The 26,851-nt window shown below is 43.1% G+C and overlaps 1 protein-coding gene across 1 annotated transcript in view; it reads left to right on the forward strand.

The window, feature by feature from the left end:
- The window catches only part of PIP4K2B (phosphatidylinositol-5-phosphate 4-kinase type 2 beta), a 571,177-nt gene that overhangs the window by 334,271 nt on the left and 210,055 nt on the right, over nucleotides 1-26,851 (forward strand). The window contains exon 5 of the mRNA XM_044055292.1: nucleotides 12,132-12,278. Coding sequence (XP_043911227.1) covers nucleotides 12,132-12,278 — 147 coding nt within the window. The remainder of the gene's footprint in view (nucleotides 1-12,131; nucleotides 12,279-26,851) is intronic.

Consider the following 26,851-nt stretch of genomic DNA (forward strand, 5'->3'; position numbering starts at 1 on the left):
TCGTGTCTCCCTGAGGACCAATCCCTCTTTTATGCCTAAGGTGGTTTCTGGCTTGACTCTTAATCAGTCCATTCACCTTCCTACTTTCTTTCCCAATCCTCAGAATAGAGGTGAAAGGATCCTGCTTTCGCTTGATGTACACAGACAGCTCAGGTTTTACCTGGACAGGACTAAGGACCTTCGGAAATCAGCACAGCTGTTGGTCAGTTTTGCTCCTGGAGCCCAGGGCAAAGCTATTTCTAAGCAAACCATTTCTAAATGGATTGCACACTGTATTACTTTGTTATTCCTTTCATGGCAAGGTTCCTCCTCAAGGGGTGAGGACCCACTCCACAAGAGCAGCCTCCACTTCTGCAGCCTTTTTAAGGGGTGTCCCTACTAAAGACATTTTAGAGGCTGCCACATGGTCTTCTGTACACACTTTCACAAAGCATATTAATTTGCCTTTGTTTTCTACATCCAGGATGGGGTTTGCCACTGCTGTTCTGCAGGGCATTCTCTCCAATCATTGATTGGGTTGGTACCTCCTCCCTCTTCTCTGGGCTTTGTTAATCAACCCATTAGTTAGGACTGCAACAGTGAAACACGATGAACATAGTACAGTTGTGTACACTTACCATAAATGTAGATGTTCGAGTGTATTCACTGTTGCAGTCCTGGTTTCCCTCCCTCCTTCCCCCTTTTCTCTTTTCCTAAGGTACAGACTAAATCTGGTATTATTTGCCAAAATAGCTTTTGGTTTAAGTCTTGTTTTCTGGGGGCTTGTGAGTGTTATGGCGAGAAAGACTGAGGAAGTGACGTCGGCTGCCTCCTTTTGTATCGGACACCCTTTACAACCGACGTCATTTTTACTTACCTTTGGTATTCTGGCCGATCGAGGGTTACCGGGATCCAGATAACCCATTTGTTAGGACTGCAACAGTGAATACACTCTAACATCTACATTTATGGTAAGTGTACACAACTGCACTTTACCAATTTTCCAAGTTTCCAATTACCAGTATTCTTTCCAAATTTCTTGAATGAAGGAGAATGTTTGTTACATCTGCTTGATGTTCATAGGTAGTTATGTTTTTATCTTCATAGGACGAAGCCATTTTGGAAATCGGACCAGTTATTTGTGTGCTTTTCCCATAGCCGTCTGGGCCAGGCAGCTTCAAAAGTTACTGTTGCTAAATGGATAACAGACTGCATTACTTTGATTTATGTCAAGAATGGATTACAGTTACTTCATCCTCCTAAGGCCCACTCAACTAGGTATAGGCCCATTTCATCTGCCTTTTCTTCCATGGCATCTTTAGATGATATCTGTGCTCCAGCAACTTGGTCAAAACTTCATACTTTTGTCATGCTTTGCAAATTTGAAGTTGTTTGCAGGAGCAGGGCCTCCTTCGGTTTAGCAGTGCTCCAGCATATCCTTTCTTTAAACTACCCAGGAGTTGTATAGCTGGGAACTCTAACTGAACCGTGAGGAGGACTGAAAGAGATAACATCAGATTTACAAGTTATGTACTTACCATAACTTGGTATCTGTGTTGTTTTCTTTCATTCCTCCTCACCTTCCCTCCCAGCCGTCCCCTTACCCAGTGCTCTAGAACACCTGGAGAGAACATTTTAGGAACTGATGTTTTGGGTTTTAAGCCTCTGGTTCTTGATTTGTACTTCCTTCTTTTTCTTTTTCTTTTTCTGCACTCTATCAGCTATTTGGACAGCAAACTCGATCTGAGGGAGTTAGAGGACAGTGCATTATGGGAAGTGGGAGGAGCCTGAGACTTTGATCCTAGTCCGTAAAAATGCGGCCGAATCTGATCCATAACGCAACTGTGAGGAGGAATGAAAGAAGACTACACCGATACCAAGTTATGGTAAGTACATAACTTATAATTGTAATCATTTTTAAATGGCTCTACTAGGAATGGTAAAGTGACTGGAACATTGTTTATGCAATGGAATTCATAGACATTGATAATTTTTGAGTGTTGTTGCTGTTCTGTTTTGTAGGTGGCACTGCATTTTATATTTTGGAAATCAAACCTAAGCATAAATCCCATCAAAGGGGGCACTCTTAGTAATTCAGCTGATATAATAAGAAAGCATGTTTTATTTTTTTCCTTTTTATGTTTAGAAGGCAGACCATTTTGTATGAAAGGTAAACCTTATTGTGAGGCTTCCTAGATTTGCTGTGGCTGTTTTTAATCCAGAACCAGTTTGTTTTGTTCATGAGTTAAAAAGAAAAGTAAGCCTAGGGAGAGCTTTCACAATAATTTATCTGATGCAGTGAGTTTTATTTGTTATACAAGCCAAGAGAAAAGGTTTCCTTTTTACTAGAAAGAGTTGCAAATCATCTCTAACCCTAAGAACTGTCTTTGGTGGGTTTCTGATAGGATTATCTCTCCTTCCACTCCAGTTCAGTTCTTTGAAACTCCTGCAGTCGTAGGCACACACTTCTGCACCAGTGTTTGTTGTGACTGTGCATCATTCTAAGTGACTATACCTTGCCCATGATCCTACTGGTCCTTTTCTGCCACTTCTACATTTGGATTTCCCACCTGATGTTCACCATGGAAAAGTTGTGGTGTTTAGGGGAAATGGAGAGGTGAAACTCACTACTGCATAGATAACTTGCATAGTGTATAATTTGTGATGATGTTTCATCTTTTTTATGATGCGTGACCTTATAAAAAATACTGGTTTGTCTTTTGCTCGGTTCTAGGTTGATAAAGATCAACTTGGGTCAGTCCGCGCACCTGCTTTATAAATTGTAGTACTTTGATAAGTACATTAACAACATCTACCAATATTCTAGTATAACTCATAAGAGTTAATTAGAAACATATTTAGGTATTGTTTAACCATTGCTACAGACACAGTAACATGCTGTGCAGTTCAGGAACATTGCAAGGTCTAACTTACAGAATGTTATATGATAGTTGTCTCAGCTAGTTAGCACCCCCCTAAGTCCCATTGTGTGCTGGGAGGATGCATTCTACAGCTGATGCACACCACGATGTTGTGTGTTGCCTATATTCAACTAGTTAGCACCCCCTAAGTCCCATTATGTGCTGGAAGGATGCATTCTACAGATGATGCACACCATGATGTTGTGTATTGCTCCCATTGTGTGCTGGAAGGATGCATTCTACAGCTGATGCACACCACAATGTTGTCTGTTGCCTATATTCAACTAGTTAGCAACCCCCTAAGTCCCATTGTGTGCTGGAAGGATGCATTCTACAGATGATGCATACCATGATGTTGTGTATTGCTCCCATTGTGTGCTGGAAGGATGCATTCTACAGCTGATGCACACAGTGATGGTGTGTATTGCTCCCATTGTGTGCTGGAAGGATGCATTCTACAGATGATGCACACCATGATGTTGTGTGTTGCCTATATTCAACGAGTTAGCACCCCCCTAAGTCCCATTGTGTGCTGGAAGGATGCATTCCACAGATGATGCACACTATGATGTTGTGTATTGCTCCCATTGTGTGCTGGAAGGATGCATTCTACAGATGATGCACACCATGATGTTGTGTGTTGCCTATATTCAACGAGTTAGCACCCCCCTAAGTCCCATTGTGTGCTGGAAGGATGCATTCCACAGATGATGCACACCATGATGTTGTGTATTGCTCCCATTGTGTGCTGGAAGGATGCATTCCACAGATGATGCACACCATGATGTTGTGTGTTGCCTATATTCAACGAGTTAGCACCCCCCTAAGTCCCATTGTGTGCTGGAAGGATGCATTCCACAGATGATGCACACCATGATGTTGTGTATTGCTCCCATTGTGTGCTGGAAGGATGCATTCCACAGATGATGCACACCATGATGTTGTGTGTTGCCTATATTCAACGAGTTAGCACCCCCCTAAGTCCCATTGTGTGCTGGAAGGATGCATTCCACAGATGATGCACACCATGATGTTGTGTATTGCTCCCATTGTGTGCTGGAAGGATGCATTCCACAGATGATGCACACCATGATGTTGTGTATTGCTCCCATTGTGTGCTGGAAGGATGCATTCCACAGATGATGCACACCATGATGTTGTGTGTTGCTCCCATTGTGTGCTGGAAGGATGCATTCCACAGATGATGCACACCATGATGGTGTGTGTTGCTCCCATTGTGTGCTGGAAGGATGCATTCCACAGATGATGCACACCATGATGGTGTGTATTGCTCCCATTGTTTGCTGGAAGGATGCATTCCACAGATGATGCACACCATGATGGTGTGTGTTGCTCCCATTGTGTGTTGGAAGGATGCATTCCACAGATGATGCACACCATGATGTTGTGTGTTGCTCCCATTGTGTGCTGGAAGGATGCATTCCACAGATGATGCACACCATGATGGTGTGTGTTGCCGATATAAACATGTTCGGCCACCATCGTTATCATTCAGTTCCTTTTTGTTCTTGCACAGTTTAAATCTCAGTCCTCGATGTCATTGGTAAAAGTTCCTGAGTTTGCATGTCCTTTTTATATCAGAAGAATTACCATGTTAAATCATGTGAAAATGATGAGCATTATGGGACTTTGTGGGAGGCTCTCTGTAAACACCCAGCTGGTGAACCAGTGTTTTGACGTCTGGCATTGTATATTGAAGATTGGCTAGGAAATATAGTTTTCCAAAAAGGTTTATATTGGCTGAGGCCTTCTGGACATTTTATATGTGCCAGTCATCCCCAGTCAGTAGGGGCTTCAGGACTGACTAGTTGTCATTCACAGAATGTTTCAGCTCTGAGAGAGGTATACCTCTGACTGTCCCCTTTTGGTGTTCATCCCAGAGTGTATTCTCCACCTTTCCCCATTTAATTGGCACAGTCTTTTTGGTGCACCTAGCATGATCAAAGAGACCAACCCCTTGAGTCCATATAGTCATGGACTAGGGCAACTTGAAGCTAAGGATGTGTTTTCTAGGGCCTACTTCACGATGTCGAAAGCCGACAATATATTGTCGGCACCACAACATCGAAAGCGCAGAACATCGTGCAGGTAAATGGAAATCTCCGTAGGGGGAGATTTCCATTTACCTCAATGTAGTGCGGTCTCGGAGTTGAAATATTTAAGTGGGGGGTGCAGGGGGGCTTGCACTCCTGCCTATGCTAGTTAGTTTTTATTTTTGTTTGTTTTTTTTAAACGTTATTTGATGTTTTACTACATCGATCACTAGACGTCGACCTTCAGTGATTCGATGTAGTAAGATTTCGATAACGTGATATAGATGCGTTTTCCAGAACATCTTCCATGGCTATTTAGGCTGGTTGTTCCTAGTTGAGAAATCATTGGGTAAGACTGCACTAGGGTCTCTTGCCCTAGAGTGAGTGATCACACCTTTATCTGACTCGTGGGAGCTAGAACCACAGGTATGATGTTCCTAAGATGATCATCTCGGTGCCTGCCGCAGGCCATGAGAAGGGCCTCTCTTTGTTGCACATAATCTTTGGAACTTTTACAGTTCCACGTGGGCTTTGGCTGCTCCATCATCACATGTGGGCTGTTTAGATGCTCATGTGACCATGAGTCTTGTTTCAGAGCTCTCTTGAGGATAAGGGACACCTGTTTATCAGCTTAATGGGTGTTTGGGTGGACTGGTAGTTTTAAGGTCTTTGTTGAGATTAATCAAACCTCTGAGCTCTTCATGGTACTTTCTGGATAGACCATCTTTTCCCTGCTGCATATTTTGCTTTGCTTGACCCTTACACTGGGTCACCCCTGGAGGTTGGCGATTATGGGTTTCTTGGCTGAAATGAGTCCAGTTCATTAGGAGTTGTACTGAATCCAACATGTCTTTTATTTTAGTCCCCCCTGCTCCATGTTGGATGATGAGCACTGTGGAGAAGTGATTCATTTAGGCTTCACTTATTTTTGTTTGCACTCAGGCAGTTTCAAGAACATCCTGGTGGTGGAGTCATATTACTGGGGCTGCCCCTAGCTTGAGTCAGTAGGCAGGCCATGAAATGATTCCTTTTGAGGCAACAGTGTGCATCTGTTTGATTCTAGAGTTCCTCTTTTGGGCCTTGCCTCTGCAACAATTCTCATTCTTTCTGAGAATTAGTCTGTTTATGAGGAAGCTGTGAACGATGCCCTGTAGCCAGTGTTTGGGAACATTCCTCAAAACCTTTTGGAAAGATAGCCAGCCCTGGAGTCAGAATCAGGAATGGGAGTCAGATGAGGACATTCTGTACTCTAAATACAAGTCCTTTGCACTTCCCAGGGGCTGTGGCAATATTTTCATATTACTGCATAAGCATATCTGTTTAGAAGGAGGGTAATCTTGTTTTCTGTTGGTGGGTTGGATGTTTCCTTTTTGATGAGTGCATATCTCATCATAGAGTCCATAGACAGAAGTGACCATGCTTTTGGTCCGCATTATTGATTGGGGGGAATGGTTTCAGTAACTAACACTTGGGTAGTTCTGGGAACTCTTTATGGACCTGGTCATAGTTGTTTCTTACTTTTCAGAGTGACTTCTAGCTCATTTTTAGAGCTTGGCCTGGATCCTTGTCCCTTTCCTGGCTCCTCTGGGATCCTAGTTGGATCCTGCATTAAGGACCTTGAGTTACTTGAAAGCTTTCCAATTTGGATCAAGTGGACATGGGTCTCCATGTAGACAGACCTGCACCATATACCTACATAGCTGGGTTGCTGTGTCCTTGACTACCAGTGAAGGGTAAGATTGAGGCTCAGCTCTGGTTCCTCATGCAGCCTCACTTTGTAGGTCTCCTTTTCATATTTTCACGGCGGTCCATTTCCTTTGGGGTGGGAGTTCAAACTTCATGTTTTTGATTACCTTTGATGTTTTTGGGTCTTGTGGTTGTAGGGGTAGTGGTGATGAGATTCATCTATGAGCTAATGTCCCTTCATAATGTCTTTGCCACCTTCTTAGAATTGCACAAGTGAGCACCTTTACAGTCTCCTTTTTCTTTTTTGGATGGGGTGGTTGGTTTCCCTTTCCGTCTTTTAAAAAAAGTAGCCTTCCATTCCTGAAGAGGTCTTTTCCTTGTGAGAAGATGGGAACTGGGAGCAGTGTGGCTTTCTGAGAGTCTGTTTGTGGGAAGACTGTGTCGTTGGTTAGAGAGTTTGATTAATCTTCCAGCTCCTGGAACAAGTAGAGTTTGGAGTTGCAATTCACTCCCTGAAGTGTTTGTAGTTGGGTTCTCGGAATCATTGGCTACTTCTGTGTGGTAGTACTGGAGGTGGTCACATCTGCTCCATTTTAAGGAGTTGCTGCCTCCAGCATTAGCAGAATTGTTCACCCTTTTGGGTCCATCGTTCTCCTTCTTAGGCATTATAGGCTGTCAGTAGTTTGAGAGTTGGGCCTGTTCCAGCTAGGCTTCCTAGTGAGTTTCCATAGTGTTATATTGTAGCCATGTTCAGGCCTGACATTATGCTTAGAACATAGTTTTCTTACCTGTTGTTAAAAACCTATCAAGTCCCACATATTGATCCAGGTTATAGACAGTCAAAATTTCTTATTTTTGAAAGGGCTCATAAACTTACCTGTCCTAGCTGCTTTTACCGTAAAAAGTTGAAATAACAGATTGTCGTGTCTTGAGTATTTTTTCCTGTTCATTTAACTGCAGCCATAATAATGTTTTTAAGATGGATTATTTAAGGCTAAACACAACCTTATCATGGATGTAGCACAGAATGAAGACCCAAATAACTCAGAGTTCCCTATACCCATTTCTCTTCAGTCTTTTTTTTGTATACCAAGACCTTTAACAGAAGATTCCCTGCCTTATCTATTAAGGCTTTCAGTTTAACTTTAGGCATAACTTTGTACTTGTTGGTGTGTAGAAAATACCTATTGTCTTCAAGCCGTGGCAGTACATGGATGTCGATTCAAAAGTTTTGTATTTTCACTGCAAGTAACGATGGAACTATCCCTAATATCCACGACCCGTTGAGAGCGCGATGGAAGAAATTCGAAGATTGTATTAAACAGCACTACGCTGAGCATGGATCTTTCAGGAACACAGTTACTTAAGTTAGTGTGGACCTTCTTGTGTAAGGCCATGCTGTCTTATATCAAGATCTAGTCCGTACATCTTATCTTCTTCAAGTAAACACCTTTTGGAACGATGGGTGTCAGGCTAATCGGTTAGTAATTATGAACGATAGCGGTGTGATCACAGTTATGTTCTGCGATGATATGTCAGTAGTGCATTAAAGAGAATAGTAAGGAATGTAAGTTGTCCTGAAAAAAATCTTCTTTAGCTTGTCCTGGCAAAGTCTCCAGCTCTTCCCTCCTAGATATTTTTTACTGCTTGGTATTCAACCCGATCATGTAGGAGTTATCCAGGTGGCTCTTCAGTGTTAGAGTATAACAGTTTATCTAAGAAGCGTGTTCTCCATGATGGGTCAGAGATACAATCTCTCCACGCACCATAAGAGTACAGGGCGAGAATAAACTCTTTTGCTTTGGATGAAATGGCTTTTGATATCATTTGTGCTTAATCAGAATATTTCCTGACTAATAATGCTTACATGGTGGTCAAGGGGGGGGAGGGTTGTGAATCAAGGTGCCACGATCTCCAGCTATGGTATAATTTTAGAGAGGGGTGGTACCTATATTGTAAGCTGGAAATTAGATTTTTTTTTATGCCAGATCTGATAATACTGCACTTTTGTTAGCATTTAATTTTAGCCCTTTTTCAGTACGTCATTAGTCAGTGAGGATTAGTTTTTGCTGTAGCGACAAAATATGAAGAGGTTATTCTTGATCATTTTAACAGTCATTGTTCAAACTTCATCAGCCACAGATCTAGATTCACGGTTTCTGTCCCTGAATATTTTTTTTTTGACCAGTTTGGACACTAGTTATGATTCTACAGTAGGAATATGTTTGTCAGTAGTGCTATGCTGAGCTTGGAACAGACTCTGTCTTTGTATATTAACTTTATATATTAAATTATATAATTTATATATCTATCTTTATGTATTATTAACAGTTATTAATTAGAAAGATGCACATCTTGATCTGTAGAAGCTAAGTAACTAAATAAAAAATGTTATTTATTTTATATTTGTTGACCGGGCTAGTCTAGCTGGATATATGCCCATTTTCACTAGAGGCCCAGGGAGATAAGCTCCAGTCAGTTCAGATGAAGTTCACATATACAGCAGTACATATTTAAATTGCAAAAAATAAGAAATCTTTTTATGTGGTCACACATTTATAAAGTATAATAAAAAAAATGAAAATATCTAACTAGGCTTAGTACAATTACTAATGAAGTTACAATTTAATGTTCAAAAGATTAATAGCTAAAAAGTAAAGTCTAAGTGTAGATAAAAGGAAGATAAAAAAGAAGGTAATATGATGCAGCAGTTGAGTAATACATCTAGTAGTACAATATGCCACCTTTGAGAATACCGTAATAAGTAAGAAAATTATGGAGAGGTAGAATAGAGGCTGTTTAGATGAAATTGTTGCGGAGATGAGAAGGTAAAGTTGCATCAAGTAAGAAGAGCATGTTGGTCAGTCAGGTTTAGTACAGGGGCACACCCAATGTGTTTTGAGATAGAGCTTAAGTTTATTTTTGAACAGAGTAGTAGAGGGAAGTGTAGAAAGTGTGGAGGGAAGTAGATTCCAGGTTTTTCCGACAGTATTAGAGAAGAGAGAGACTCCAGCTCTGTTTGATTTATTGGTATTTACAAGAAGTTTTTGTGAAGATCTTAGGGACTTCAGGTTATAGTAGGGGTGAATAAGGTTAGATAGGATGTGTGTTTTGGCTGGTTGATAAAGTATTTTATGGGCGATGGCAAGTTGACTGAGTTTCAGTTGCTGCTGTAATTCAAGCCACCCTAGTTGCTTTAGATTAATACAGTGGTGTGTTCTTTAAGGGTTACCTGTGGCAAATCAGGCTGTACTATTGTAGGAGTTTTCTCGTTTCTTAAGGTTATTTTTTGACAGATTAGTAAATATGGGTGAGGCATAAAAAAGAGTAGAGATTAGATGGGTATGGTCAATAGTTATTCTGGTTGCAGGAGTTAGGAAGGGTTTGATCCTATAAAGAGAGCCTATTTTTTTATTAGTAGTTTTCAGAGTGTTGTTGATATGGGTGTCAAAGTTAAGGTTGTTGTCTATGGTGATACCTAGCAGTTTGGTAGTAAGATCTTGGGGTATAAGAGTACTATTGTTGGATGCAACAGTGAAGTCTATTGGGGGAGATTTACTGGTAGGTGTAAAAAGGAGAAGTTTAGTTTTTTTAGGGTTTAGTAAGAGACAGCATTTTGTAAACCATAATTCTACAGAATTAAATACGTCTTGTGTATGGGAGTGAAGTTCAGATACAGAAGTGGCTGAGCATATAAGTGTAGAGTCATCTGCGTATTGTATACATGTAGCTTGGGGAACTACTTGGTGAAGGTCATTGATGAATATAGAAAACAGGAGAGGGCCCAATATGGATCCTTGAGGAACACCAATATTAACAGGTAGATGGGTAGAAAGAATGGTGTTCCAGAGCACAGCTTGGTGTCTTTCATTTAAGTAGGACTGGAACCATTTTATAGCTAGATTGTCAAGTGACAGAGATTTGAGAATGTTTGAGTATATTGTGATTTACTATGTCGAAAGCCTTGGACAGGTCAATGAAAAGTGCAGAGGAAAGCATGTTAAGGTTACGTTTTTTGTTGATGGTGTCTACAAAGGATAGGAGGGCAGTAGTAGTGCTATGGGAAGGTCTGAACCCATGTTGGGAGTTGGAAAGCAGGTTATTATGGAGAAGGTGGTCTAGCAATTGCCTGTGGATACATCTTTCCATGATCTTGGATAAAGGAGAAAGTAGGGCTATGGGACGATAGTTGGAGAGTTCAGTGGAGTCTCCCCCCTTATGAAGGGGAATAATATGAGAGACTTTCCAAAGTTTAGGGATATATCCTTCAGTGATGGTTCTGTTGATGAGAATGGAGATGGTGTAAGCAACAGATTTGGCTGCTAATTGTAAGTATTCTGCAGGTAGTTGGTCAGCAGAGGGAGTGCATGGTTTGATTTTTCAGATCAGGGTGAGAATGAATGGTGTTGGGACAGGCTGGAAGTGAAATGGAGGTTAGTGTCAGAATTAGATATAGTTACATTTTGAGGAGAGAGCTGACAGCAAGAGTTTGAATTGCATTGGTGAAAAAGGTATTAAAAGCATTAGCAGTTTGTTTGGGATTTTCCTTGTCAGTGCCTTGTGGGTTAGGTGTGATAGATTGACCGGGATGTAATAATTGCTTAATACTTGCCCAGAACTTTTGTGGCTTATTATGGTGGGTCTATTGAGATTGTAGGCAATAGTTTTGTTTATCGGACAGTACAGCTTTTTTGTTTCATTTCTCAGTTGTTTGTAGTTTTGAAGGTCAGCAGGGTTTTTAGTTAAGCGGGATTTATTCCAGTGTTTATTTCTGAGATGGATTTTTTGCTTAGTTTCCTTAGAAAGCCAAGGAGCGTATTTAGTTCTTATCCTGATAGAGTGGGTGGGAGCATGGTGGTTGAGTAAGGTTAGGAAATTTGCATTAAAGTAATCAACAGCTTCATCAAGAGAAAGGTATTTTAAGGGGGACCAATTACATGTTGTAAAACATGTAAAACAATGAATAGCAAGGCTAAGAAGTTACAGCTCTCAGATAGACTTTCACAGTAACACCCACAAGGGGTTTGAAAGAGGGACTGGATATTTATTTTTAAGTTGCAGTGCTGGGCCCAGTTAGAACATTTTTACCATCTTGAAGTCTTAACAGAGAGGGAAAGTAATGCTGCTGGGGGTGATCATAAATAGGGACTCTCCTGATCGTCAAAAAGCAAAAGGCAAAAAAGTAGATGGAACAAAATGTATTGTTTAATATGATGCATTTTGGGTGGTGTAGCTTAGTTCCACAAGGACAGTAGGTGCTCACAGCTTTTTATGCTTTGTGTCTGTGCATGTTATCCAAGATTTTTTTGGTTGAAAAAGTTTATCCATGTAGTGAAATGTTAATTCTGACGGAAGTCAGAGTTATAACATCTACCCAGTTGCTCGCTGCAAATGTCTTCTTGTACAACTATGTGCTTTAGGTAGGCATCTAAACTACAGCACCCTTATAATTTCTTTTCCTCTTAACTTGATTTTTTTCTTTCTGTTGTAGTTTATAGTGGAATGTCATGGCACCACACTTCTTCCACAGTTTTTGGGAATGTATCGTCTTACCGTTGATGGAGTGGAAACATACATGATTGTCACTAGAAATGTATTCAGTCACAGACTCACAGTACATCGGAAGTATGACTTAAAGGTAACAAGTATAAGTGAAATCTGAAGCATTTACTAATACGTGCTGGATAGTCATGCTGCTGTTGGTTGCAGTTGGATTTATTTGGTTAAATGCAGCTTTTCAAAACTGCTTTGAGTTACTGGATGTTGTTTGCATCATATTCCTGTGCACACTGCAAATTATTCTGTGTGCGATGCCGAAAACTCTTGTTAGTGATGTGGGCTTCGGTTGTCCAGGAATCAGTGAGGGTAATGAGGCTCAGTGTGCTAGATAAAGTACTTTTTCTGTGCAGAAAAAATGTCTGCCCTGCAACAGCAGGTCACACTAGTCAGTTGTACTTAAGCAAAAGTGATTATTTATGTTACGCTGTTTAACTGCTTAATAAGTTTCTGTAGTACTTTTAAGTTGGATCAGTAGAGCAGACATTTATTCACAGACTATATAAGCTCACCTCCGTATTCAGTTCCTGCATTGCGTTGTTCACTGTAGCTGGCTGATGAGTCATCATCCTACCTGTGATGTCACTTTCTGTGGCTTGGTGGGTTACAGCCTACAGTGTGAAGACATGCTTTGCCTTTATTCCCCATTCTTCCGGACACTCTGTTACATCTGAGACCCAGGCACTCTGGTGTTGTGGCTGCCTGAAAATTTGTCTTCTATGATACTTGTTTTTTAGCCAGTTGATTTTTGCAGTGAAATCTTGGGGTGTTAGAGTGGCCAGGAAGCTTTCTGCTGTCTTCATCCAAGTGACAAGGATTCTGCATCTGTACCAACACATGTCCTCTTTCTCCCCCTCGTCATCATTCTGTAACTCTCCAACTTTGTATGGCCTAACGTGGGCATCTTTTGTGGTCAAGGCCTCCATTATTCCACTGTTAAAGTACATGATCTAACCACTTTGTGGTATCATCATTTAGCGGAGTGCGGATGTTCTTCATTCCACATTGCTGCAGTCCTAACTATTGGGTAGTCCGCTGTCCAGTCGGCCCGAATACCAAAGTATATGGCTGACGTCGGTCAGGGCGCATTAGACTGACGTCAGTACGTCAGGGTACTAATGCGCATGACCGACGTCATATCCTCAGTCTTTTTTGCCACATGGTCCGATGCAGAAGCAATTTTGCGAGTGCAGGTTGGCGTTCTGAAAGTTTCTGAAGCCAGAGTTTCAGACCGAATCAAAGTTGGCTAAGTACCCCGTTGGGGAATATTTTGGTTTTTTCTTGCCTCAGTATTTAACCGGATGTCAGAAAAAGTGAATAACTGTATTTCTTGTGGGAAACAGATACCTCATAGGGATTACCATACTTTGTGTATACCTTGTTTAGGGCCTGAGCACGACGTTGTTGGATGCCGCTCTTGTGCTAGATTTAACAAACGCACTATTAAGAGAAGGTTAGACTGTGCCAGGTTAGTGTTTGGGAAGCGTTGTAATTATAAAATGCCGCCGGATGCTCCGGCCCGGCTTCGGCTAAAAACGCAAGGACAAAACAGCAAAGCCTAGAGTGGAGGAACCGACAGTCCCAGACGTCGGTTCTTTAGAGGGCTCAGTGGAGCCGGAGGTTTTGCCAGGTGTTTCTTTGGAGTCTCAGGGAGAGACTTTACTGTTACAGGATGTTTCCTCTCAGGAAGTAGGCCAGGCTGAGGGGGCTTCTCAGGTGGCTGTTCTTCCCTCTCTTCCTAAGGTGGTCAGAGCCTCCCCTTCTGTTTCCAAGGCTTCTTTGAGGGGCAGGCCGAGTTTTGCTTCAGTGGGGGTTTCTCCTAGTACTTCAGGGGCTTTGCCTAAGAAGCATATGCTTAAAATGGCAGAGGATTTGATTACTATGATAAGGGGTTCTATGCCCCCTCCTGATAAGAGGCCTAGGGTGGAATCTGAGTTTGAGAGTTTTGAGCACTGCTCGGAGGCTTCTGAGTCTTCGGCTGAAGACTTGCAGGAGTTTCCTCCTTATTCTGATTCTGATGTGGATGATTCTACTCCTTCAGCTTCCCCTCCTGAGGATTTTTCATTTTCAGAGACTCTGTATTCCATGAGGGAGCATTTTAAATGGGAAGGTCAAGATTTCTCTGATTCCAGGAAAAGGCTTAGGGAATTCTTGTTTTTACCCCAGCACAGGCCTTTAGCTATACCTCCTGTGTTGAATGTGGTGGAAGATGTTTTTGCAGAGGCTTCCCTGAATCCGGATTCTTTGCCTCCTGCCCCAGTTAAACCGGATAGGTATTATAGGGTGCCTGAAGCTCATAAGTATCTTTTTAAGAGTCCTAGGGCAGACCCGGAAACTGTCTCTCAGGGGCCTAAAGGTGTGAAGGCCTCAGTTGTTAAAAATCCTGTCCCTCCTGATAAAGAGGCAAGGGCTTTGGATAGATGGGGAAAGAAAGTGTATACTTCTTCCACTTTAGCCATGAGGGCGTTGAATTGTCAGTTTCACATGTTAAAATTTCAGAATTATCTTCTTTCACAGTTGAAATCTAAGGTGGATGCTTTGGCGGAAGGTATTGAGTGTAAAGAGTTGCAGGATTTAGTTCATGTGTCTGAACAAGTGGGTAAACATTCCTTGCAATGTGGTTTTGATGCTGTGCAGGCCTCCTCCAGGGTGGCTGCCACTGGTTCTGTTCTTCGTAGGCACGCCTGGTTGAGAGATCAGAACTTAGCTGAGCATGTTAAGACAAGGATTTTGGATGCTCCTTTACAGTCTGATGTGTTGTTTGGTTCGCCTGTGGAAGCAGTTTTAAAGAAGATGGAGGACAAGGCTAAGTCTATGCAAACTGTTAAGGATTTTTGCAGGTGCAGCCTCCAAGTTTAGTAGAAATTGGCCTGCTAAGGGATGGACTTATCCTGCTTATGATTCCCAGTCTAGGGGTAGGTCTAGACGTGGTAGGGGCAGAGCTCAAGGTGCTTTTAGGCCTAGGGCAGGAGTTCACCTGCTCAGACTTCTGGTGAGGGCAGGGGTCAGTCCTTTCGTAAGCAGACCCAATGACCTGCCTTTTCAGCTGCCAGTACCTTCTCGCCTGGCGGCACCTCTAGGAGGAAGACTGTCTCTTTTCAAAGAAAATTGGGATTTAATTACCCAAGACAAATGGGTTCTGGATATCATTCACCACGGTTACAGGTTTTATTTCCATACCTTGCCTCCTTTCAAAGGCATGCCAGACATTCCTCCTCTACAAAGACAAGAGGCTCACAAGCAAATTTCTCAGTTACTCCAAATAGGGGCCATTCAGCCGGTTCCTGTGCCAGAAAGGGGCCTAGGATTTTATTCTCGCCTGTTCCTAGTACCGAAGAAGGGGAACACGTGGAGACCAATTTTGGATTTATCTATCCTCAACACTTATCTGGACATTCCCAAGTTCAAAATGTTGACGTTACAACAGCTTTTACCTCTGCTGGGCAAGGATCACTGGATGGTAACTTTAGATCTCAAGGAAGCTTACCTTCATGTGCCTATAAGACTAAGTTGCAGAAAGTATCTGCGTTTCCGAGCTGGAAATTCTCATTATCAGTTCTCTGCATTGCCCTTTGGCTTATCTACTGCGCCCAGAGTATTCACAAAGGTTCTGGCTCCAGTGATAGCTTACTTCAGGCTAAAAGGAATTCAAATCTATCCTTACTTGGACGATTGCCTGATTCTGGCTCAAGAAAAGGAAGACCTTCTACAGCATTTGGAATATGTCATAGCAGTGCTAAGATGCCTAGGGTATTCTGTGAACGAAATAAAGTCCAGTCTAGTACCCTCTCAAGACATGTGCTTTCTGGGTGTGAGACTGAATACAGCAGCCCAGATGGCCGTTCTAACCCCGGACAAACAAAAGAATCTCTCCAGTTACTTCCATCAACTATCTCTTCAGTCCGGGCTGACTGCAAGGACAGTCCTTCAAGCCTTAGGGTTCATGGCATCTTGTATTCTGGTGCTTCCCAATGCCAAACTGCATATGAGGAAGCTTCAATGGTATCTCAAAATGTATGGACACAGCACTGCCAGGATTTGGACACTGTCATTCAAATAATACCTTGCATTCAAAAGGAATTTTTGTGGTGGGCTCAGGAATGTCACCTAAACAAGGGACTCTCTGTGACCCGGCCAGAGGCGAGTCAAATTCTAACGACAGATGCCTCAGACATTGCTTGGGGAGCTCATCTAAATGGAAAGTGGATACAAGACAAGTGGCCTGCCAGACTACAGCATCTACATATCAACATGAAGGAGATGTTAGCAGTCCAGTTTGCATTAATGGCTTTCAAGGAGTTACTTCTTCCAGGGCAGGTGTTGATTCTAACAGACAACACAACTGTCATGTGGTACATCAACAAACAAGGGGAACACATTCTTACCCATTGTGCAGGCAAGCAATGATTTTATGGGAGACTGCGCTAAGCTTGCAACTAACTCTTCAGGCAAGGTTTCTGCCGGGAGCACAGAACTCCTTAGCAGATGTGTTAAGCAGACAAATCATGGATCCCCACGAGTGGAAACTGGATCTTCATGTATTTCAAAAGTTGACAGTGTCCTGGGGAACTCCAGACATAGATCTGTTCGCTTCTCCACTAAACCACCAGCTGCCAAAGTTTTGCACAAAGAGGTTTCATCACACAGCTTGGAAAGTGGATGCTCTTTCTTTCAGTTGGAAAAATCTTCATGTGTATGCTTTCCACCTCTGCCTCTTCTTCCAAAGGTGCTTCTAAAGGTCAGACAAGACAAGCCAAGGATGATTTTAATAGCTCCAGATTGGCCTCGCAGCACTGGTACCCATTACTGAGGAGTCTGGTAAAGAAGCCTCCATGGCCTTTACCCTTGATTCCACATCTGTTGTCTCAGAAGGACGGTCGTCTGCTCAATGTCAAGCTTCACTCTCTTCATCTAACAGCTTGGCATATTCTGTTTTGAAAGACAGCAGGTCTCAACTTCCTCAACAAGTTTTAAATGTGATTATGGAAGCCAGAAGACCTAGTACAAGGAAAGTGTACGCAGAAAAATGGAAGAGATTTTTATTTTGGACTGCAGCAAAGAATTTGGAGATTTCAGAGCCTAATTTGAGTGTGGCTCTTCAATATCTTACTGAGTTATTGGACAAAGGTTTGTCTTTCTCTTCCATTAAGATTCATGCTGCAGCAATTTCAGCTCACTATGATTGTGACCCACCATTGTTTTCACATCCTTTGTTCAAGCAATTTCTTAGAGGGGCAAAGAATATAAGACCCCAATGAGCTCCTACTCCTGCTTGGGATCTCAATTTTGTGTTGGAGAAACTTACTCTACAACCTTTTGAGCCTGCAGCTACTGCTGAACTGAAATACTTGTCATGGAAGACTGCTTTTTGTTGGCCATTACTTCTGCAAGACGGGTTTCTGAGTTACAGGCCCTTATGGCGGTTGAGCCTTTTTGATTTTTCATAAGGATAGGGTATCATTACGTACTAATCCTTCCTTTATGCCTAAAGTGGTTTCTAGTGTGGCTTTAAACCAAACTATTCATTTGCCTACTTTTATGCAGATCCCCAAAATAAAGGGGAAAAGATTTTGCACACTTTAGATGTACACAGGCAATTGCGTTATTATTTGAGCAGGACTAAGGATTTTAGGCAGTCTCAGCAGTTGTTTGTTTCTTTTGCTTTGAGTTCTCAGGGCAAGCCTGTGTCAAAACAAACTATTTCTAGGTGGATTGGGTTTTGCATTGCATTTTGTTATTCCCATCATGGCAAGGAGATTCCAGCTGGGATTAGGCCTCATTCCACTAGGGCTACTGCCACTTCAACAGCTTTTTAAGGGGTGGCAACTAAGGATATTTTGGAGGCAGCTACTTGGAGTTCAGTGCATACTTTCTCTAAGCATTACCACCTTCCTCTCTACTCTAAGTCTAGGGCTGGTTTTGCCACAGCTATTTTGCAAGGCATGTTATCAGCTCCTGCTTCCTTATGATTTGCCAGCCTCCCTTACCTCTGCTTTGGGATTCTACCCAATAGTTAGGACTGCAGCAATGTGGAATGAAGAACATAGTACAGTTTTGTACCTACCATAAATGTAGATGTTCGAGGATCCACATTGCTGCAGTCCAATTTACCCTCCCTCCTTCCCCTCTGTGTTTAGGGGTGGTTGTGTAGGTGAGGTTATATTCTGCTAATTTTGTATATTTTGTATATATATATATATTTTGGTGCAGATATGTTGGAAGTTTTTGGTTTTGGCCTTATCTTTTCAGGGTCTTCTGACATCTGGGGCAAGAAAAGACTGAGGATATGGCGTCGGTCATGCGCATTAGTACCCTGACGTACTGACGTCAGTCTAATGCGCCCTGACCGACGTCAGCCATATACTTTGGTATTCGGGCCGACTGGACAGCGGACTACCCAATAGTTAGGACTGCAGCAATGTGGATCCTCGAACATCTACATTTATGGTAGGTACAAAACTGTACTTTTTGTGCCAAAATGTCCACTTGTGAAGTAGTTTCTGAAGGGAATCTTTCCTTCCTTCCTTTCTGGTCTCCTTTGAAGAAGCATTTTTCACATCAAGACCTAAATGTTTTTTTAATTACATTGCTTTCACAGTTGTCTTTTGAGCAAGCTGGAATGGCAGACATGAAGTTGACATTCCGATGACCATCATCTCAGCCAGGCATGTCTCAGAGCTCCAGGGTAACCCCTGAAGAGCAGTACCTCATCTGTCACTAAGCTCAACTAGTCCATGCATGCCTTTTTATTCTTTTCAGTTGGAGAAAACAAGGGAGAGTATATCCTCTATATTGTGAGATATTCAGCGTCTCTTACAATTTTATGTCGGTCATCTCTCCTAACACTGGTGGCTTTAGCATCTGTTTTCGTTGTTTTTAGCAGACAGTGAGCAGTACCTCATCTGTCACTCAGAACAACTAGTCCATGCATGCCTTTTTATTCTTTTCAGGTGCAGAAAACAAGGGGAAATATATCCTCTATATTGTGAGATATTTAGCGGAAAAAAAAAATATTTTTTTTTAAGCTTGTTTCCTGCCTTTTCCTGTAAGTTGTCTAGTCCAGATACAGATTTGCTGTATCCAGGACTGTTTATAAGCTTCTGAGCCCCCAAGCCTTTCTGTGTTGGAGGGAAGCTGTCTAGCTTAATTTTGTTTCTTAGAACTAGCCAGTTTTCTAGTTTCAGCACTCAAATCTGTTTCTTTGAGCTCAGCACTTGTTCAGAACTCATTGTAAGCACTAAATAAGCTACAAATTACTACAGCATTCAACTTTCCTCACTTGTCTAGAGGAAAACAGTTTTTAGTACTTAATAAATAAGCACCTATCCGGGCATGTCTAAGGGTCAGCTCCCGGTGTTTTCTCCTGTCTACTTGATGAATCTGGGCATCTTGGGGTAATGTAACAATTGCCTCATGTTCACAGACAACCCTCTCCTCCTCCCACCTAACACTACAACCTGTGATAGATGCAGTTATATAGTCAAACTGGAAGCAAAGCTCCCTTCACCCAAGACTGGACTAAACAGTCAAGTGGAGAGAGCACCACACACCACACTCATCACAGTCCCTCAAAACCTGCACCACCAAAACACACACATCGAAACACAAAACACATACCTACATTTGCGGAGGCTCTCAATAAAAATCTGCCCAAGCAAAAGGGACCTCCAAAGCAGAAACTCAAGCAACCTCCACCCCCCCCCCCAAAACAACCCAAATGACACATAACCCACAAACTCAGTGCCACTCAACCACAGCCCATAAGGCATAACAACGTACCCAACACTCTAGTCATAGGTGACTCTATAGTCAGGCACACTGATGTTCCACTCGCCAGGCTAAACAAGGAGAAAATTACTGTCAGTTGCCTGTCAGGTGCCAGGATAAACCACATATTGCACGCACTCAGGTCACTCCACAAGTACAACTATGACTGTCATTGTCCATGTTGGTGCGAATGACCTGAGACGTACCTCCCTGGACTACATGAAAAGAGACATGGAAGAGCTGTCCGATCTTGTAGCCCAGGCAGGTATGACCCTAACCCTGAGTAGCATCCTGCTATCACCCAGAATGATACCACAGTACAAGAACAAAATGATTGACTTCAACAATTGGCTAAGCTTCTGATGTCATTCTAAGGGGATCCAGTATCTGACTGCCTGGGATGACATGATCGACAAACCACAATGCTTTGCCAGAGATGGCCTGCACCTGTCGCCCGTGGGATTCCGGATACTGGCTAAGGCTCTTGCCACCCCATAGTGCCTTTTTTAGGCAAGGTTCAAATGACAAATTCACCACCATAGCAGGTACAAGCAAGCAAAATCTAAGGGTAATGCTACTTGATGCTAGAAGTCTAAACCTCAAAATGCACTCACTCGAGGCACTCCTTAAAATGGAGAACATAGACATCTGTGCAGTGACAGAGACCTGGTTCAAGGCTCCAGAGAGCACCCCTGCTTTACCAGGCTATAATTCATACCACACCTTTCGGCCATCTAACCTGGACCAAAACACTAAAGGTGGAGGTGTGCCCATATTCATTAAGGATATCCACACCTCCAGGCTAGTTGCTCAGCATAATGCATCCGAGATTATCCAAGTGCAACTAACTCTGGGCAAGACCGCAATCCAAATTGTAGCTTGCTACAGATCCCCCACCATGCCCCAGGATTCCCACTCCTCATTTCTTGATGCACTGGAAAATATTAGGGTGCAACCTAACACCCTAATAATGGGCGATTTCAGCTACCCCACCAATAACTGGGAAAACTACTTGTGTACTAACCCTTGTGCTCAACGTTTTCTGGAATTCGTCAATTCCAACGCCTTGGATCAACTTATCCACACCCCCACCAGGGGCAGCAATATCCTAGACGTGGTCATTACCAACATGGGCAACTGGTGTTCTACACCAGAGGTCAGTTCCTTGTTGGTCAGATCTGACCACAAGCTAATAATCCTAGACATCCACATCCCACCCCCCACCCCCACCCCATTAGGGAAACCACCATAACAAATTTCTCCAAAACCAACTTCGCGCTTCTTAAGACAGAAATGGCAAACATCACGACACCCATGCTGACGGACAGTAGCGGTACAACTGCCGAATCCTATACAAATGCGCTTTATAAGCACTTACATGAGTGCATGGATCGTGCAATCCTTAATAGAACCAAGATGCTATCCTCCAAAAAAAGGAAGATAATCTGGTAGTCCCCTGCCATAAACAAACTCTACAACAGAAGAAAGAAACTGTTGCAAAAAAGAGTAAAATCTCATGATTGGAGGAACGCCGTGGTCAGTCTCAGTAAGAAGCTGAGATCCCTCATAAAATCCTCCAAAGCTAGTTATGAAAACAAAATCGCCACTGATTTTAAAGACGACCACAAAGCATTCTATAGCTATGTCAAGAATCTCAGTGGCAACACTCAGATCTGCTCTGAGTTATAGTACAATGGCACTAAATATACAGAACCAACTGATATTGCCAGCATCCTGGCAGATAGGTTCAGTGCTAACTTTACCCTCTCTCATCTCCTAAAGGGCCCATCTCTATACCAGAAGAATGCGAAGATGTATTTTGTGTTTCACTGTTGCAGTCATTACATTTGGGTTATCTGCCTGCAGGTAGCCGTCCGCCGGCCTGAATATCAAAGTCTTGGATTCCTGCGTCAGATGCTGTCTCTTCTTCCATGACGTCAGGTCGTCAGGGGTATAAAACATGCAGCCGATGCCATTACATTAGTCTTTCTTGCCACGCGGTGCCCGAAGCAGAAGCAGTTCGTAAGTGCTGGTCGGCCGACTCCTGAAATTTTTGTTTTCAAGTTTCAGAACCGAAGTCTTCAAAAAAGATAAGTACCCCTTTGGGGTCCATTTTCTTGCTCTTAAACTGATGTCAATAAAAGTTAACAATTGTATTACCTGTGGAAAGCAAATACCTCGTAAAGATTTTCATTCCTACTGCATTCCTTGCTTAGGCCCAGACCACAACTTCCCTCGCTGTCGGTTTTGTGCCTTATTCAACCCCTGAACTATTCGTCGTCTGGCTATTTTTGCAGCAAATTATTTTGTAACTCCGTTTAACTATCTAGAAATGGTTTCGGTAAGCCATCCCACTACCGATATTCCAAAAAAACGTAAAGATAAAGACAGACCGCATAGGTCCAAACTGCTGACGATGCTTCTGTTAAGCTAGTCGCCAGTTCTTCGGTACTCAGGCGCTTTCGCAGCCCCTGATACCTGCTACTTCAAATTCGCAGGCCTCTACTGAGACCCATTCGGACTCCGGTATGCCGCGAGATGCTTCTTCGACTATGGAACCTGCGGATGTCTCTACCTTGGATGGGTCCAGAGCTGCTGTGCAGGCACCAGCTTCTGAGGGTGTATTCAGGCCTACAAACTTGCATTTCAAACTGACACCATCTTCTACAAGGCCGAAAACTCGACCCACGCCTAGGAAACCGACGTCCAAACCGCATGGTCAGGCCCATATGCCTAAAAAAAACAAATAATAAGAATGGCTGAAGACCTTATTACATTAATTAGGGGAAGTCAGCCTTCCCCTCTGAGACCTAGAACTGATTTTCCTTCTGAGTCTTCTGATCAGGATTCTGAAATTTCTATTACTTCTGATTACCAGGATTTACCCTTATCTACCTGTTAGGATTCTGATGCAGAGGATTCCATTCCCTCTGCTTCTTTTCCAGAAGATTTTTCTTTTGGTGAAACCTTGCACTCTCTTAAGGAGCATTTTCGCTGGGAAAGCCAGATTACTCTGACTCCAAAAAGAGGCTTAGGGATTTCTTACTCCTCCCTCAACACAGGCCTTTAGCTATCCCTCCTGTTCTGGACATTGTAGATTATACCTTCTTGGAATCTAGCCTGGTCCCAGACTCTCTACCTCCAGCTCCCAGAAAACCTGACTGGTATTACAGAGTACCTGACTCTCTCAAGTTTCACTTCAAAAATCCTACTGCGGATCCAGAGACCATTTCCCAAGGACCAAAAGGCATTAATGCTACTACTGCTAAAAACCCTACCCCTCTGATAGAGATTCCAGGGCCTTTTACAGATTGGTTAAGAAGGTATACACTTCTGCTGCTTTGGCCATTAGGGCCTTAAATTGCCAGTTTCATATGTTAAAGTATCATTAACATATTATGGGCCTTCTTAAACAGAAAATGATGTTGTTTCCTGACTGTGCTGAACATAAAGAATTACACGATTTAATGTATTCTGCTGAACAAGTTGGTAAACATACTTTGCAATGTGGTTTTGATTCTTTAGAAGCATCCTGCAGGGCTGCTGTCACTGGGTCTGTAGTTAGAAGGCATGCTTGACTTAAGAAGCAAAACTTGCCAGATCATGTTAAAGCTAAATTACTGGATGCTCCCTTAAACAAAGACCACCTGGTTGGCAACAAAGCAGAAGTTGTCCTTAAAAAGATGGAGGAAAAAGCTAAATCTATGCAAACTGTTAAAGATTTCCTGCAAGTACAGCCTCCCAGATTTAGTAGGCATTGGCCTTTTATGAATTGGTCCTTTCCAGTCTCTTCCAGGCCTTCTCAGCCCAAACCCAGGAACAGCAAACCACCCAGGCTACAGTCTCAAGGTACACACAGGCCTAAGCAGTGGGGGGCTCCCACTTCCAAAGCTGGAAGTAGTAAGACTCCCCCCCATGGAAAAATGTCACAATGACTTGACCTTAACCCTTCCAAACCCTGCTTAACTGCCTGCTCCCTTAGGGGGAAAGATCACCCTGCATGCAAAAAACTGGGAAATCGTTACCCGGGACAAATGGGTTTTAAATGCTGTCTTCCAGGGATACAGATTCCACTTCCACACCTTACCAACCCCAAAAGGTTGACCAGACCTACCCCCAAATCAGTGGGCACAGGCTCAACAGCAGGTTCTCTCCCTTCTAAGTATCAGGGCTATTCGGCCTGTCCCAGCAGAAGAAAGGGGACAAGGTTTTTACTCCAGAATTTTCCTGGTACCCAGCAAAGACAGCTCCTGGCGTCCCATCCTGGACCTCTCTATTCTAAACACCTTTTTGGTAATCCTAAAATTCAAAATGCTAACACTTCAACAGCTGCTTCCTATGCTAGGCAGGGATGCCTGGTTGGCAGCCTTGGACTTAAAAGAAGCTTACCTGCACATTCCAGTAAGGGAATCTTGCAGAAAATACCTACACTTCAGGGCAGGCTCCATGCACTATCAGTTCTCTGCACTTCTCTTTGGCTTATCTACTGCACCCACGGTATTCGCAAAGTGCCTAGCTCCAGTCATTGCATTTTGCAGGCAGAGAAATATTCAGATATACCCATACCTGGATGATTGTCTGATTCAGGCAGAAAGCCAGGAGATGCTATTAAAACATCTGACATTTGTAAAGAAACTTCTAACCTCACTGGGGTACACCATAAACGAAAATAAATCTCATCTAGTACCCTGCCAACAGATTGTATTCCTGGGAGCAAGCTTGAACACAACTTCCCAGATGGCTTACCTCACGCCAGAGAAGCAAGTTTATTTGACAACCTACTTCAAACTACTGGCCACAAAGACTCTGCTATCTTCAAGGAAAATTCTGCAAGCCCTAGGGTTCATGGCCTCTTGCATTCTACTAATTCCATATGCAAGACTGCATATGAGGAAACTACAATGGTATCTAAAAAAGCCTGTGGTGTCAACATTCTCAGGACCTGGAATCAATGATTCATAGCATTCCTTGTATAAAGACAGAGTTCCTTTGGTGAGCAGAGGCCTGCCACCTCAACAAGGGGCTCCCTTTCAATCTACCCCCTGCCACCCAAACCCTGACTACAGACGCATCAGACTATGCATGGGGGGCTCACTTGTCAGGGTGGTGCATTCAGGGCAAATGGAACCCGAATCAGATGCACCTGCATATCAACCAAAAAGAAATGTTAGCTGTACAGACTTCCCTGACAGCCTTCAAAAAATTCATTCTTCCAGGACAATTATTGGTAAAGACAGACAACACCACAGTTATGTGGTACACATAAACAAGCAGGGAGTAACCCACTCGTACCCTCTCTGCAGACTAGCCATGGCTCTGTGGAATATAGCCTTGAGCTACCAAGTGCACCTACAAGCTCAGTTCCTGCCAGGCAAACTAAATTCACTGGCAGATGACCTTAGCAGAAATCTCATGGACCCACACGAATGGAAACTGCAACCAAAAATATTCAACTACTTGAACAAATGGGGGACTCCAGAGATAGACTTGTTTGCCTCCCCTCAGAACTACCTATTGGACAAATTCTGCACAAGGACTTCCCACAGTCAAGCTTGGAAAGTGGATGCCCTGTCCTTTACCTGGGAAAGCCTCTCAGTTTATGCCTTTCCCACTCTGCCTCTCCTCTCGAAGGTTCTGCACTCTGCCTCTCCTCTCGAAGGTTCTGCTAAAGATCAAACAGGACAAACCTTGCGCCAGACTGGCCTTGCCAGCACTGGTATCCCCTCTTGTGCAGTATGATACTGCTGGATCCATGGCACCTACCTCAGACACCTACCCTGCAGTCCCATCAGGTGGGTCAGATCCTGCACCCTCAGCTTCAAACCCTGAACCTTGCAGCCTGGCTTATTCCTTGAATTCTCCAATAGCATCTCTCAGTAAACAAGTGCTAGATGTCATTCTGGAAGGAAGGAGACCTAGTACTAGAAAATCCTATGCTGAAAAGTGGAAAATATACTGTTCCTGGAGTCAGACTCTGGGGATGGGCACTACGGTGCCCAGCTTACCTCATAAACTTCAGTACTTAACAGAAATGCTCCGCAGGGGCCTATCCTTCTCGTCAATTAAAATTCATGCCTGTGCCATTTCAGCACATTATTATACTGAACCACCCCTCTTCTCTCACCCCCTGTTAAAGCAGTTCCTCAGAGGGGCTAAAAAATTAAGACCCCCCAGGTGAGCCCCCACTCCAACCTGGGACCTTAACTTTGTATTGGAAAAGCTCACTCTCCCTTCATTTGAACCAGCTGCTACTGCAGAGTTGAAATTCCTTTCTTGGAAACAGCCTTCCTTCTAGCCATCACTTCGGCAAGAAGAGTGTCTGAGTTACAGGCCCTCATGGCAGTGGAGCCCTTCATTATCTTCCATGCAGACAGGGTGTCCCTCAGGACCAATCCTTCCTTTATGCCCAAGGTGGTGTCTAGTGTGGCCCTTAATCAGTACATTAATTTGCCCACTTTTTTCCCGAATCCACAAAGCAAAGGAGAGAGAATACTGCACTCTTTGGACGTGCACAGACAACTTAGATTTTATTTAGACAGGACTAAACCTCTCAGAAAATTTGAACAGCTGCTAGTTGGCTTTGCTGCAGGGGCAGAGGGAAATTCCATTTCAAAGCAAACCATTTCTAAATGGATAGCCCATTGCATTCATTTCTGCTATAAGCACCATGGAAAACGTACCCCACAGAGAATTAGATCACACTCCACCAGGGCTGCAACTTCCTCTACAGCCTTTCTCAGAGGAGTTCCTACAAGGGACATCCTAGAAGCTACTACCTGGAGCTCTGTACATACCTTCACCAAGCATTACCACATGCCTATTTTTTCTAAATCCAGAGCTGGTTTCACCACTCCAGTTTTGCAGGGCTTAATAGCTCATCCTAATGCT

Source organism: Protopterus annectens, chromosome 13.part0 (genome assembly GCF_019279795.1).
Source record: "Protopterus annectens isolate FY-2018-M chromosome 13.part0, PAN1.0, whole genome shotgun sequence".
NCBI lineage: Eukaryota > Metazoa > Chordata > Ceratodontiformes > Protopteridae > Protopterus > Protopterus annectens.